Raw genomic sequence first — 16,071 nt, 5'->3', positions numbered from 1 at the left:
TGATAGAAAAAATTATCTCAACAAAGCAGGAGGCACACCTGGGCAGCGGCAACAGTTTCTTCTGCTTCTTTGAGTCGTAAAAGTAGAAGCCTGTGGCTTGTACAGCTTCAGCAGTATCCCGCAATTGAGCTTGAAGCCCTTTATTCTCATCCCTGAGATATCTCCTCTCTTTCTCTCTTTCAGCTTTCAAAGCTGAAATTTCAGCTGCAAGAGCATTTATGAACTTAGATTCAGCACCCATTACTCCTGTCCTGCTCTAGTAGCCTCTTTCTTAAAATCATCTATTCCTTCCTGAATCTTTCTGTGCCTTGCAAGCAATTGAATATGCTTTTCCTCAAGATCTACATACTGTTCCAGCATGCGTGCATGTCCCTCCATAGCCATCTGCATTGCTTCCTTCAACTCTTTTGTACATTGCTTTTCAGCATCAAGTTCCTGTTTTTGCTTTTCTGCCAANGTTTACAAGTAGTGAAATGGAGTTTAAGATTTGTAGTTAACTCTGAAGACCAACTAAATTCTACTAACAGTTAGCCGGGGAAAATAAATCCATCAGAATCTTAAAAAGTACAAAATGTCTGAAATGAAATCATTTGTTTTGATTACTTACTAACTATGGTTTTCGGTATAATATTTGCTTTAATTTCACTGAATATTGCTCTTAGAAAATACGTTTTTATTCATAATTATGTTAAATTTCCAAACATAAAGCATGAGGATTCTAAAACATGAACAAAACAAAACTGAGTGAGATAAAAGGAGAAAACACGCCACCTGCACCAGCAATTACAACTTTCAAAGGCTTGGTTGGACGAGGAGAAGCACGAAAGGAAGAAGATAAGTAAGCAGCTTCCAAGAAATTAGTTGTATTATCAATATCCGGTCTCGGATAGTCCACACAAGCTACCTGTAAAAATTAGGTCAAGTTTAGAACTTCATAATTCAATTTAACAAATCAAAATTAACCATTTAAAATTACAAACGAACCTGCAAAGGATTGTATCCCTTCCTAGGAGTTGTTTTAACATGAATTTTGATGGCCTTACCCATCAATTCACTCCCGTGAAACGCCATTAAAGCACTTGCAGAAGCACTTCCACAGAAGGTGAGGCTCATTTCTTTGTTAGTGAAAGAATCTGAATTTGTTGGTGGAAGCTGAGAGAAGTTAAGTTGTTATTGCGATAAGTATAATATAAATATCAATAAAGCTACAGACACCGGGATTTTTGCACCGAAAATGTGTACTGATCTACGTGTCCCCTGACTCATACCAGCAATTCAAACGTGTGATTAAATAATAAATATTTTTCTAGTGAACGGTCGTCCATCAAATATGAACGACCGTTCACTTACATGGACTCCCATCTATATTATATGGACGGGGGTCCATTTACTACGGACGAGCGTCCCCATTTAAAGGACGCCCGTCCATCAGTTAAATAGAATAAAAAATTCTTATAAAAATTAAGGACGACCGTTCATAGGTTGTGGACGGTCGTTCCTTCATTTTGGACGGACGTCCGCAAATATAGGATGCCTGTCCATTAAGTTTGGACGGGCATCCGTAAGGTACGAACACCCGTCCAAACTTAATTTGGTTTAAAAAATAAAATAAAAAATTGGACGTCTGTCCATAAATTATGGACAAGCGTCCCTTAAGTTTGGACAGGTGTCCGTAACTAATGGACGTCCGTCCATTATGTATGGACTGCCGTCCCACACTTAAGGGACGCCCGTCCCTTATGTAAACAGCAAATGGACAGATTGCATGCATCTTCAAAGCCTCTCGTTCTTCTCTTACAATGCAGTAGATGAACTGGAGGAGGAAGCAGGCATCAAGAAACATCATCTGACAGAACTCCTCATTGTTGAACTTGGCGACGGTGCTCTGGTTAGTGTAGGATCGTTTTGCAGCTTCCGCCATGCGCCTGACCTTTTGATACAACTCTTCCAGCAACTTCAAGTCCCCATTTACATACTGGCGCACCATTGTGAGTTTGTGCTGCTGCATTAACTCAAGCCTGGGATTTCCAAAGTGGTAAGGACCGATTGAAACCACCAGAGGATCATAGCAACCACTGTTTTCTTTAACCTCACGAAGCATTGCTAGAACTCTCTCTATCTTCGTCCGGATCACCTCATTTTGATTCTTGAAGCTTTCTCCATTCACGATATATTCAAGCCACTTTTTTTCATTCTCAGAAACAGTAACTGCTGTATTGTCACCATTTATAAGGACTACAATATTCTCTAATGGAGTCTCACAACCACCTGCTAGGCTGCTGGAACTGGCTTTGCCTTCCCTTTCTCCCATTATTACTCTCTGTAGTTAAAACTACACAAGTATGGTTTTGTAATGTGAGTTAATGCAAATTGATTAAATAAGTCCTGAGATTATAAATTTAATGAAACATACCAAGCATCTCAACTTTTCCTAGTCATCAAGCTTGGAATTGCTGCCAACAGCAAGGATGGTTCTGGACCTCCTTTCTCACCCACTCGATTCTCCGATAAACCTGTAAAACACAAAATCACCATTCTTTGATTCCCAAAAATTATTGCGTCCTGCTTTTTAGTCTAACCTTTGAATATAATACTGGTTGGGTGATTTTTGATTACTTGATTTGGTGTTTGTAAGTACAGATTATTAATGGGTGATCAGGATAGAGAGAGAAAAGAAGAGTTTTTCTTGGAGGATGATTCTGATGAAGAAGACATAGAAGAGAATGGCAATAAAGATAATAGTGGCTCTGGTTCCGATGAAGACGATATTAACGGAGACGAAGATGGAGATAAAGGCTCTAATCCTGCTACTTTCTCTTCTCACCAATATCAGACGATAGTGCATGCAATCAGGATGGCAAATTATCTGTTTAAATTTGTAGTTTAGAAACAGAGAAATTTCTCACCTTTCTGCCTCAGAGAATGATGTCGGATCAAGCAGTCAATATTTGTCCATTTGCTGTTTACATAAGGGACAGTCGTCCTTTAAGTGTGGACTGCCGTCCATACATAATGGACGGGCGTCCATTAGTTACAGACACTCGTCCAAACTTAAAGGACGCCCGTCCACAATTTATGGACGGGCGTCCAAATTTTTTATTTTATTTTTTAAACCAAATTAAGTTTGGACGGACGTCCATTCCTTACGGACGCTCGTCCAAAATGAAGGGACGACCGTCCTTAATTTTTATAAGAATTTTTTATTCTATTTTACTGATGGACGAGCGTCCTTTAAATGGGGACGCCCGTCCGTAGTAAATGGACCCCGTCCATATAATATGGATGGGAGTCCATGTAAGTGAACGGTCGTCCATATTTGATGGATGGCCGTTCACTAGAAAAATATTTATTGTTTAATCACGTGTCTGAATTGCTGGTGTGAGTCAGGGGACACGTAGGCCGGTACACATTTTCGGTGCAAAAATCCCGGTGTCTGTAGCTTTATTGTATAAATATAAGGCGTGGTGATAAAATTAGATCGTCGTGGCGTTGGAGGTTTGCTTAAATTTGGGAACGGGAATATTCTGCTTAATTCACCATGGCTTTTGGTTATAGAGCCAAACACGCGTAACTTAACACCGCATTTTGGATATTTTAAGCAAGGTTCTGAAACCGACTTGGAGTGTCTCTCGACCAAGGGGCTAGGTCTCGGGTTGGCCAGTTCGATCGATTAAACCAGTGGTCTAACTTGTGATCCAATAAGTTTGAAATCTTATAAACACGCTCCTGAAAACTACGCAACAGTTTCTATAGGTTTGAAATCTAGCAAATACACTCATGCAATCTGACCCTAAATTGATTTTCCCGACCAAATTATGGCTGATTCTAATAGCCAAATTTTAATTCAACACCACCACCTGAATCACCGTCCTCCACTCTACAAAACCCCTCTAACTCCATAACTTGGTAGCCCCCCATTAGCTGGCCATGACTCTCGAACACTGTCGTGATTGGATTGATTTTTCTGACCAAATTGTAGCTGATTTTGACGTCCAAAATTCAACCTGACACCACCACCTAAACCACTGGCCTCCACTCTACAAAACTCATCTAACCTTGGCATTTAGTAGCCCCCTGTTCGCTGGCCGTGACTTGTGTATTGGTTGATTTTTTCGGCCAAATTTTGGCAAACTCCGACGTCCAAAATTTAATCCAACACCACTCCTTGAACCATCAGCCTCTCTTCTACAAGACCCCTCTAACCCCGGCACTTGGTAGCCCCTTGTTCAACGACGATCAAATTAGGGATTTTGTGAATAGTTAAAAATGGTAACTTGGACCAAAGAAGGCGCCAATCACCAATCAGACCAATCCGACCGGCCGATCCGGTTTTCAGAACACTGACTTTAAGGCTTGCTAATTGGGTTCTCTTAATCCACCATTACCAGTTAACTCAAACATTAGTTCAACTTCACCAATGAGGTAAGGAGAAAATTTAGCTGCCCGGCCATCCCAAGTTTTGATTTAAGAAAATGGCCTTGAAAATGTTTTTCATTTTTTTTTAATTTAGAGAAGATGACGTGGCATAGTTAGGATTAATTAAACACATAACATGGGTTAAAATGAAAAGATTAAAACATATGTGGGCCGAACTAAATAATGAAAGTTTTTAAAATTTGAAGTTTATCGAAACAAGCCCAACCTATTCACCTCGCTTAATCGAAATTCATTAGGGCAAAAAGCGATTTCTTGAACCACAGGGAGACACTACGATTTTTTCCGATCGAACCTGCAAATTTGCACCCTAAAATCAATTTCTTGAACCCTAAACGGAATACAGTCGCGATATGTAGGCAAGCCTTGAGCCCTCCTATGCAGCTCTCTTCTGTGAAATCCAGAGCACCGAACCTGCCACAACAGCCTCCCTTGTCTTATTAGACCTCTGGAAGCTAACAAGAGCCACTCCCCCAATGCACTCCCCCAATGCACTCCAACATGTTGCTTCTATTGGTTTTTTGTTGTATTGATATGTAGTGTATATCGATTGTGCAGTGTTCTAGGAGCATAAATTATAAGGATTATGGGCTTGAGGTTGTAAATGATGTTACGCCATACTTCCTGGCAAAGGTTACCGTTAAGTCTAGTTAGCAAGTGTTTAGGAAAATTAAGGACATTCTAGGTAGGCATCAAAGAGGGATGGAGCGATTCAGAAGCTCATGGTGTTAGTGTATATTAGTGTATGCCCTAGAAACCATTCGTGTTGTCGGTTTCAGAGTATTTTGTCTTGTATCTATATATATCATAAATAATAGAAGATAGAGTTCTTCAATTCATATATGTAAATTGCTTCCTTTATTCAGTCATGCATTTAAAATAAAGTATGTATATGAATTGTCCAGATGATTCATTTAATAGGTAAATGAATTATCGAAAAGGGTTCCCTACGGAAGCAATATAAATTTGGGCAACTATATTGTACAGTAGGCATACCGGATGCTTCCGAAAGATATCATGAGTTGATATAAGTACGGATGACGATGATAGTCATGTCACTAGGGCATTGGTATGGATTAACGGTTGGTGAACTGTTTTTCGAACGTGACCGAATAACGACAAATCACTTGGAAAAGCATGTAGTCAATGATTTATCGTTTGGTTATATCAGTGCACGATGTAGTCCTTTGACCTGAGACATTGTAGTCGGATCCGATATGGATGCGTATGGTTCATACGGTGTATAAGTACGAGACTAATCATGTTTCGTACAATAAAGCCTATTTGGTCATGCGTTGTTCATATGCGGAAACGAACGATGGTCAAGAGGGGATCCATTGACTCGAAAATATAGGATCGGGAGTACCGCTGACTCCATCCGGATTCGAGTTCCTAGACGAACATCGATAAATGTCGGAAAACTGAATCTCTGGCCAGAGTCTATTATTAGTCATACAAAAGTAAGTTTGTGATGACAAGTTCCGGACATATTGATCGACAATTCGGTAGAAGATCGAGTTTAGGATTTTGACGTTCCATGAATCCATACTCGATTAGGATATCTCAATGGAGGGACTTTACCTGCATGGTACGTATGATCTGAAATGGGTTCGATGAAGTATTTCTTCATCGTGGTTTAGGGACTATGGCACATTGCTAGATGTTTACCATAGTCGTTGGGCCTCCGGACAGGTTTCCGGATTCATCCAGAACCGGCTCACGGCTAATCCACGGTGGACCTACATGGTCACACCAATAGCCTTGAGAAGTTAGAGAAGGATGAGAGAGAGAAATGATTATCCGAAGAGGGCTAGCACCTTCCGAGGGTAATAACGGGATTTCTATAGTAATAGTTACATAGAAAACAATTTGTGACATTTTAAGGGTTAAAATGGTCAAGCAATAATTAATTATATTTAATTATTATATCTTAAAGTGTTAAGATTAATGAGATGAACAAAAATAACCTTTTAATAGTTAAAGGGTAAAAAGGGTAAATTTATGGGTTGTTAATGTAAACTAGTTTAGTTTACATGGGCCCTTGAATAATATTGATTATTCAAAGGGTAGCATATTAAATTCGTGGGGTCCCTTTATAAAATAAGATTTTATTGGGCTTGGAAGTGAAAAATAAATAATTGCAAAATAGCCCAAGTATATATAAGTGCAAAAGGTTGCATTTTTGTTCATTATTCACTTGTTCACTCAAACACAAACTAAAAGCTCTCTCTCCCTAGCCAAGGCCACTCTCTAATCCTCTCAAGGTGGTGTTAAAGTGTGGAGGTTTCATCCTTTTGAAGCTAATCTTCATCAATCCAAAGCAAAGGAGTAGGTATAATCTCATATCCAAGCTTTGCATGTAAACCGTTTTTTTAATCCATGCTTTCATGCTTTCATTCTCCATCTCCACCACTCTTCATGCATGCTGAATCTTTCACATGGTTCGGTCATTTTGTGGAGTTGGGAGATAATTATAGTAAGGTCTTCTCGGGGTAGGGTGCACATTATCTTTCGGTGCACTATGTTAAATGCAAAAAGAAGAATGAAATGTGGTTAATGGTTGATGGAAAGCCGATTTGGTTTGGGATGATGGAATTATGCTTAATGATGGGCCTAAATTGTGGGCCATTTTCAGAAGTAGAAGTTGAAGAAAGGGTAAAGAATAGCAAGGCTACCAAAACGTTTGTTAGAAAGGTTCTCGTAGGGTAGCAGTTAGTTTCAGGTCATGATTTAAAGGAGAGGTTAGAAGCGGAAGGAAATCAGTATAGCTCTTCAGAGAAGTTCTGAATGTGCTTAGTATGGTTCGTGCATTCAATCTTGATGGCTTGTGACTCAACGAAAGTTATAAACCTGGATTGGGTGTGAATACAAGTAACGAGGACTTCTTTTATTCTTATCCATGGGGAAGGTTATCGTTTCAGTTAACCATTGATTCCTCGCGAGGAAAAGACATGGCGATAAAATACCGCCAATTTGTCGAGAATGAGAAACCCAACACATACAATTTGTTTGGCTTCCTTTGGGCAATGCAGGTATATATTAATAGGTTTTTCTTTATTTTTTTGTATTATATGTGTTTTAATTCTGATATGGACTGTTTTTTTTTACAAGGTAGGCTTGGATGTATAAGGTTGTCCTTGTCCTGGCTAAGGCGAGGGGGCTAAAGGAGACTTTGGATGAGGCATCGTAATTTCATAAGATGTTACAGTGGCACACTGAGAAGAGCACCCATTGGGACTATGACAAAATAGAAATGGAAATTCAAGTGGCTTATGTAAGATTAAAGGATTCGTCTTTTGAATATGTAATAGATTAAATGGTTTTTGTAAATTTGATTGATTTTTTTCTTTTTGCAGGGAGTGTTCCATCCGTTCATCACTCCTACTAAGGAAGAATCGGTGATGGGTTATGTTACATTGTTCGTACCGTTGGACAATGTTTTTTATGTGAAGATAGGCCGCCTAATGCGGGACTTAGAAAGAGTCACTCATATGACTACAATTGAAGGGCCGTTTGTTGAGCATGTGTTTGAGGCCGAAGGTGTAGTAGGTGAGACGAATAAGGAGGAAGACATGGAGGCTCTGGTTTGTATGCCTCCTCTTAAGTGGCAAACCCACACCAAGTACTGGTTTTCCACCAAGTACCGGTTTTCGAACACATCTTTAATCTAAGTACCTCATAAACGGTCTACACAACAAGTTTGACTTGTTGAGCGACAAGTTTGACATGTTGAGCAGTACCATTTATGAGAAGGTAGATAAATTGGAAGAGAGAGTGCAAAGGGTGGAGGAGAAGGTTGATGTGGTCTTAGAAATGGCTAAAGTTCAACTAAAGAAAAGAGAGACCCGAAAAAGCAAGCATGTGAAATCCCCTTTCACGCAATTAGAGTATCCAAAGAAGAGGAGAGTTACGAAAGAAAAAGGGGAAGCCGGAGGAAGTGGGGAAGCTAAACTGACTGATATGGAGGAATATGGAGGAAGTGAAGCAAGTTGATATGGAGGAACAAGAAGGAAGCGAGGAAGTGAAGCAATTAAAGCTTGATTTGTTTAGGGCAGTAGATGAGGAAGAGAAAAAAATCCTTTTATGCCTATTACAATGATGAAGGAAGCGATGTGATTGTGAAGTGAAAGATCAAGGATTATCCTCGGAAGTGATTTAATCAAATTTTGACAATAGGTCGTTGGCTTGATGACTCGGTGAGTTATTTTCCCGTATTTTTCTTTATTTTTGCTTATGTTTTTTTATGAGGTATTGTGTGATCACTTAAGTGATCTGTTTTGATTTGATGACACTTATCATGTTGTTTTAATTTGATTCAGCGCATTGATGAGGTTTTGACACTTATGAGGTTGCGATATAGCACTAATGGTGAAATTTTTATCCGCACTGTGCCATCACCGATGTGTCTTTTGGCCAAAGCCTGGTAAGTATATATGAGATGTTAATGAAAAAGGCCAATGATAGAGGTGCAACAAGGGGAGGTAAGCAGAAAAGAATGGCTACAGAGGAGTTTAGTAGTGTCCTTGTTGACTATCTGTTTGATGAGAGGATGACCTAATATCTAAGGGGGGAAAGGCCCAAATATGGCAACAGTTAGGCAAACATGAAAAGAGTATACTGTATTGTGAACATCAAGGATATACATTGGATAATCGTCGTTTGGCTACTGTAGGAGGGCTTGCTTAAGATCCTTGATTGCAACCCGAGTATTTGTCGAGAGAGGCAGTTAGACAAGGAGATGCAACCACTATGTACATTGTTCCCGTGACTGTTACAAGAGAGCTGGATGTTTTAGCACTTGGGTGATGAGCTACTGATGGGAAAGTGGCCACACAAGCGCGTTCCCACCCCGACAAATGACGTGAGGTAAATTTTGTATAAAACTTACATAATACAATTGTTCCATAAGTTAATTCCAATATTAATATCTTCCTCATATTATAGTGTTGATTGCGGGGTATATGCACTAAAATTTCTTAAGTTCGACATGACCAACACCCCAATGGACAACTTGAATAACGATACAATGAACAACTTTCGGGAGTGCTTGGCTGTTGAGTGCTTTCGCGATCATATGGATCCCTTAGTTACTACGAAAGGTATGCTTGTGATCACTAATATGTACCAGTTCTTTTAGTTTGGTTGTTTTCATTATTAATACAATTCTGCTAATGGCTGTTAGGATTGTGAAGCACACTATGGAAATTATCACTAACCAGAACCCAATCCAAGTCATTGTTGATGTTGTCATCAACATGTATGGAAGTTGGACTTAGAGTTTCGTAGTTTATGTGAATTGTGTTTCTTATATGGGTAATTGGGTTGTCTTGAATGGATAATTGGGTTGTGGTGCATTAAATTGATATTGTTGGAAGGGGTGTTGTAGAAGAAGACGAAGAGGCTACTGCTATTGCTATTGTTGTTGTTGCTACTGATGCTGAAGGGGTGTTGGATAATTTTGGAGGATGGGGAAGTGGCTGAAGACAATGATAAAGAGAGACGATGGAGGCTGTTGTTATTTTGGGTTGCTGTTAGGACATTTATTTCTTGTGTATAATGTTGTATTTTCATGTAATTGACAGAATTCAGATTTATAAAAAAGCAATTCAGTATTTCTTGCCCTTTTTGATTTTGAGTTTATTTAGTGATCTTGTTAAATGGAATTAATATGTGTTGACGCAAAAACATTGTCAAATTGAGGAAAAAAGATGAAATTAATATGTGTTGATGCAATTAGGTTGTCAAATTGAGGAGAAAAGATGAAATTAATATGTGTTGATGCAATTACATTGTCAAATTGAGGAGAAAATACAGAATTAATATGTGTTGGTGCAATTAGGTTGTCAAATTGAGGAGAAAATATGGAATTAATATGTGTTGGGCATGATTGCTTAAGCGACGACGTATACCGCTTAAGCGATCAAGTGTTTCCTATACTAGATCGCTTAAGCGACATCTGAAATCGCTGAAGCGATCGTGGACTTTACGATGATTTTGACAGTGTGTTGGCCATGGTCGCTTAAGCGATGTATGGTATCGCTTAAGCGATGAAAGCTAAATATACTAGATTGCTTAAGCGAGACTTGACATCATTTAAGCGATCGTGCACTTAGGGATGATCTTGAATCTGTCTTGGACTTGATCGCTTAAGCGATACCATACATCGCTTAAGCGACAAAGGCTAAATATACTGGATAGCTTAAGCGAGACGTGACATCGCTTAAGCAATCGTGCACTTAGGGATGATCTTGAATCGACTTTGGACTTGATCGCTTAAGCGATGTATGGTATCGCTTAAGCGAGATGTGACATCGCTTAAGCGATCGTGCACTTGGGGATGATCTTGAATCTGCCTTGGACTTGATTGCTTAAGCGATGTATGGTATCGCTTAAGCGACGAAGGCTAAATATACTAGATCGCTTAAGCAAGACCTGACATCGCTTAAGCGATATGCACTTGGGGATGATCTTGAATCTGCTTTGTACTTAATCACTTAAGTGACAAAGGCTAAATATACTAGATCGCTTAAGCGAAAATGACATCGCTTAAGCGATCGTGCACTTGCGGATGATCTTGAATTTGCCTTGGATTTGATCGCTTAAGCAATGTATAGTATCGTTCAAGCGACGAAGGCTAAATATATTGGATCGTTTAAGCGAGACCTGACATCGTTTAAGCGATCGTGCACTTGGGGATGATCTTGAATCTGCCTTGGACTTGATCGCTTAAGCGATGTATGATATCGCTTAAGCGACAAAGGCTAAATATACTGGATCACTTAAGCAAGACGTGACATCGCTTAAACGATTGTGCACTTGAGGATGATTTTGACAATAATTGGCCTTGGTATCGCTTAAGCGACGAAGGCTTATATATACTAAATCGCTTAAACGATAGCTACATCGCTTAAGCGATCCATTTTTTTTTTTTTTTTTTTGGATTATTTGACAACCCCATATTAAGTAACATTAATGTTAACTTGAGACGTTCACAACATCACAAGATTCGGGAGAAAAGAAGCAAATTAGCCTTGATCGCTTAAGCAACATCGATTATTAACACATATTAAAGCCAACTAAGAAGGATTATTTGACAACCTAATTCCATCAACACATATTAAGGCCATGTAAGAAGATTATTAACCTTAATTTAAACCTCGGGCATTCATAACATCAAAATATAACAGCTAAGATATGTGACGTACAACCGTATGATACATGGATGAATGTCATAGCATACTAGTGTGACACGTTGGTAGAAACGTACCTCATTTCATAAATACGAATGATTATGATTGAATATAGAGCTAACCCATGATACAAAATATAATTTCTCACTCAAACATGCACAATATCAAAAGATTGAGGAGAAAATAAGTAAATTGGCTATAGTCGCTTAAGCAACATAGGCTATCGCTTAAGCGATCATGGCTAATCTATACTGGATCACTTAAGCGAGATCTAACATTGCTTAAGCGATTGTGTATTTGAGAATGATTATTCTAAGTACAAAAGGAAATTAGCCATGATCGTTTAAGCGATGTAATCTCTCGCTTAAGTGATCCTCTACAGATAAGCCATGATCGCTTAAGCGACCAAGACCAAATTTATTTGTACTTAGCATTTCTTTCTAAAATCCATGATCGCTTAAGTGATGTAAGCTCTCGCTTAAGCTATCCTATACAGGTAAACCTTGATCACTTAAGCGATAGACGATGTCGTTTAAGCGACTGAGGCCAAATTTATTTCTACTTGGCATTTCCTTCAAAAATTCATGATCGCTTAAGCGATGTAAGCTCTCACTTAAGCAATCTTGTACAGATAAGTCTTGATCGCTTAAGCGATGGACGACGTCGCTTAAGCAACTGAGGCCAAATTTATTTGTACTTAGCATTTCCTTCTAAAATTCAAGATCGCTTAAGCGATCCTATATAGATAAGCCGTCATCGCTTAAGCGATAAACGACGTCGCTTAAACGACCAAGGCCAAATTTACTTGTACTTAAAATGTCCTTCTAAAATTCATGATCGCTTAAGTGATGTAAGCTCTCACTTAAGCGATCCTTTATAGATAAGCTGTCATCGCTTAAGCAATAGATGACATCGCTTAAGCGACCAAGGCCAAATTTACTTGTACTTAATATTTCCTTCTAAAATTCATGATCGCTTCTTGTACAGATAAGTCGTCATCGCTTAAGCGATCTTGTACAAATAAGCCATCATCGCTTAAGCGATAGACGACGTCACTTTAGCGACCAAGGCCAAATTTACTTGTACTTCACATTTCCTGCTAAAATTCAGTAGCACAATAACATCTCAATATTGAATTAATTTAGCAGCACAATAACATCTCAATAGTTATTTATATTTTTTTTTCTTGTCAAGAACTGATGTGAAAAAAACATATTTATACATTTTCCTGTAGCACAATAAAAGCAACAATTAAGTAACTACAAGCATCCTTAATATCATCTATTCAAAACTTCAAACAAAAAATCTAATTGTCAACATAAACATTTGAAAACAACATGTTCTCAACGGTTGGCCTTGGCAACTCTCTCGATTCACTAATAAGTCTTCAACGGTTGGCCTTAGCAACTCTCTCGATCTCATCCTTCTTCTTAATGACATAGCTAGAAATACAAGGACATAAAATCAGTTTAATGCACCACAAAAGAAGGGCATACAGCCAAGAGAAGCTTAATAAGTTCATCAGATCGCTTAAATGATCTGGTGTCACTTAAGCAATCTGCTGTTCATGAGATCTGATATCGCTTAAGCGATCTGGTGTTCACCAGATCTAATCTAAGTAGCAGATCGCTTATGCAATCTTCTATTCTGTCGCTTAAGCGATCTTCTGTTCAAATCTACAGATAACAGCAGATCGCTTAAACGATAGCAAATCGCTTAAGCGATCTGCTATTATCTACAGATCTAATGGCAGGTTGCTTGCTTTCTTTCTTCTGATCGATTCTAACATAACTTTCTTGATCTACATGTGATTGATTCTGGCAACTACTTTTCTTATGGCCAGGTTCCTTGCAAATAGAGCTCTTATTCATCCTCCGAGGAACCTCACAGGCTGATGGAATACGTTTAGCTCTTTTTCTCCCCTTTTCTGTCTTCTTGAATGGCGGATGAATAATAATGTCAACCAACTCAGGCGGCACCACCTCTGCTCTTCTGGGGGAACTGGATATATTGTTTTTGAATAAGTCAGCATATAGTGGTTTGCCATATAGAGAGGGAGCAAAGTTCCATGTAAATTCTTCAACCAAAATCCGGCTTACGTTGGTGTTTCAGTGTGCTAGTGCATAAGGACAAGGTAAACGTTGAATGTCAAAAACTTTACAACTGCAAGTTTTACTAAGAAGGTTAACTAGGGCATCCAAACCATAGCCACACACAGTGAACTCTTGAGCATTGAGAGGATAGACAAACAATGCATTGGACAATTCCATACGTTCTTGCAATAATTTTTTAGCTGACGGAACAAGGGTTGTGGTAAAATTATCTAACTCCGTATGACGCTCATGGAACCACCGTGACAATGTCTTCTAGATTGCATCAAAAAGGGAAACTATTGGAAACTCTGTTTCTATTAACAACTTTGAATTTATGGACTCGGCTATGTTTGTGGTCGAACCTTCTTCCAAGGAAGTAAGCTCTACTCCATTGCTCGAAACCAACATCATGCTCAAGATACTTAGCAATTCTATCATCCTTGATTAGGATTTGTTGGAAGTGCTCCTTGAACTCATCAACTCGATAAGCTTTTGCTGCCATGTAGTATGTCTAAAGGAGGCCAGCACACTTAAACTTTTGTTTTATGTTCTCGCCAAGGTGCCTCATACAGAATCTATGATATGCTTGAGGGTAAATAGTGGCAATCCCCTTCTTTATGGAGTTATGTCTATCGGATATTATGCATAACTCGTCACTATCAGGCACTATCGTAAGTAATTGCTGAAAAAACCAAGTCCACAACTTGTTGTTCTCAGAGTCAACCACACACCATGCAACGAGATATGTGTAATTCTCGCTGTCCTATGCAATGGCCACCAACAATGTTCCTCCATACTTTTCCATCAAAAAGCAACCATAAAAAACCAACACCATTCTCATGTTTACAAAACCCCTTATAGCATCACCTTAAGCAACAAAAAAATATTTAAATCTCATATTCTTGTCCCACTTCAAGGTCGTCTTGCTACCTTGGTTTGTCAACTCAAGCATATAACGGTACACTTCTAATACTGCGTACCCATGCTCTAGCGTGCCCCTCACAAAATCTTATACATGTTGTCTCCCTTTCCAGCATTTCCAGTAACTAATATCGCATCCCAACTCTGTGTGCACAAGTCTCTAAATGTCCTTAGGAGATGGACATTTCCCTTCAACAAACTAACTTTTGACAAATTGTCCAATAACATCAGCAGAGCTTTGTCGATGCTCGCCTGAATTATGTACCAACCCACATGTGTGCTCACTGGTATATGTGCTGACAATAAATTTTTCGGACTTTGCCAACCTTCTACAATAAACCCGCCACTTGCACTTTCGGTTACGACATGCAACCGTCAGTACCGATTAATTAAACTTTTTGGTGATGAACTCAAAATTACCTCTCATAACAAAAAGTTTTAGCTTTTTCACCATTTCCTCCTTGTTGTCAAATAAATACCCTATGCACAAGTTCGATCCATCAGTAAAAACATGAGGTGATTCACTAGTGCCTGCAATTGCCGCCTCTGAACCTGCATAAAGGACCATAGTGTTCTCTTCCTCACAAACTACACATTCTGCATAATATGTATTTATATGAATCTCTACATCTGTAGGAACATGTACGGGATCCTCCTCATCCACATTTTCATTCTACCCCACATGACTAACCTCTTCTATAGTGTCCTCCTCACCACCCAAATCACCTCTTACTCTTGATTTTTCAACAAAGAAATCAATGCCCTCATAGTTAAAATTAAAACCAACATTCTCCCCATCCAAATCACTGCCTACTCTTGAACCAACTTCCAAAGCTTTATCCACAACCAAAACCGTTAAAATCGGCCTCGAACCATCACTGACCACATCAAACATATATAACTTCACATTTTCATCTGACATTAATACAACAAGGGGTACCTAAAAATTTGTAGGAACTCTACTTAAAACATATTTCACAACTATATCACTACGTGAGAAACTCAACCCACCTCTTCTAATGATTTCATCAATCAACTCATCAAAACTAACTTTTGTACTCACAGCAATTGCTTTAACTTGTTTGTTCTTCCCAATCCATTTCCAACAACTTTCTTCCTCCACCCACTCACCAAAATATTCAACACCCAAAACAACTTGTCCCATGTCTAATAATAACCAAGTACATATAATGCAAGAAAACAAAAATTATTAACCGATATATTAAGGGTTGTTAGATTTTAAAAAGCATCTGCAGAGTCGCTTAAGCGATGTGGTGTATCGCATAAGCGATCTAGTATATCGCTTAAGCAATCTGGTATAAATAAGCATGATCGCTTAAGCGATCCTACCATATACCAAACTTATAGTAGATCGCTTAAGCGATCTTCTACCATATACCTGATTGCTTAAGCAATCTGCTGCATTATACCAG

The 16,071-nt window shown here is 38.8% G+C and overlaps 1 protein-coding gene across 1 annotated transcript; it reads right to left on the bottom strand.

The window, feature by feature from the left end:
- Nucleotides 1–240: 240 nt before the first annotated feature.
- On the bottom strand, nt 241–1,161 carry LOC116112807 (kinesin-like protein KIN-12A). The gene is made up of 3 exons (XM_031398929.1): nt 985–1,161; nt 772–904; nt 241–449 (listed from the first exon to the last, which is right to left on the bottom strand). The coding sequence occupies exons 1-3, from the start codon at nt 1,111–1,113 to the stop codon at nt 241–243; spliced, it is 471 nt and encodes a 156-aa protein (XP_031254789.1). The 5' UTR covers nt 1,114–1,161.
- Nucleotides 1,162–16,071: the final 14,910 nt, after the last annotated feature.

The sequence above is a fragment of the Pistacia vera genome, unplaced genomic scaffold (assembly GCF_008641045.1).
Source record: "Pistacia vera cultivar Batoury unplaced genomic scaffold, PisVer_v2 Contig67, whole genome shotgun sequence".
In the NCBI taxonomy this organism is placed as follows: domain Eukaryota; kingdom Viridiplantae; phylum Streptophyta; class Magnoliopsida; order Sapindales; family Anacardiaceae; genus Pistacia; species Pistacia vera.
Note: the sequence above shows the minus strand (reverse complement) of the source record. Positions and strands in the feature narration are given on the sequence as shown.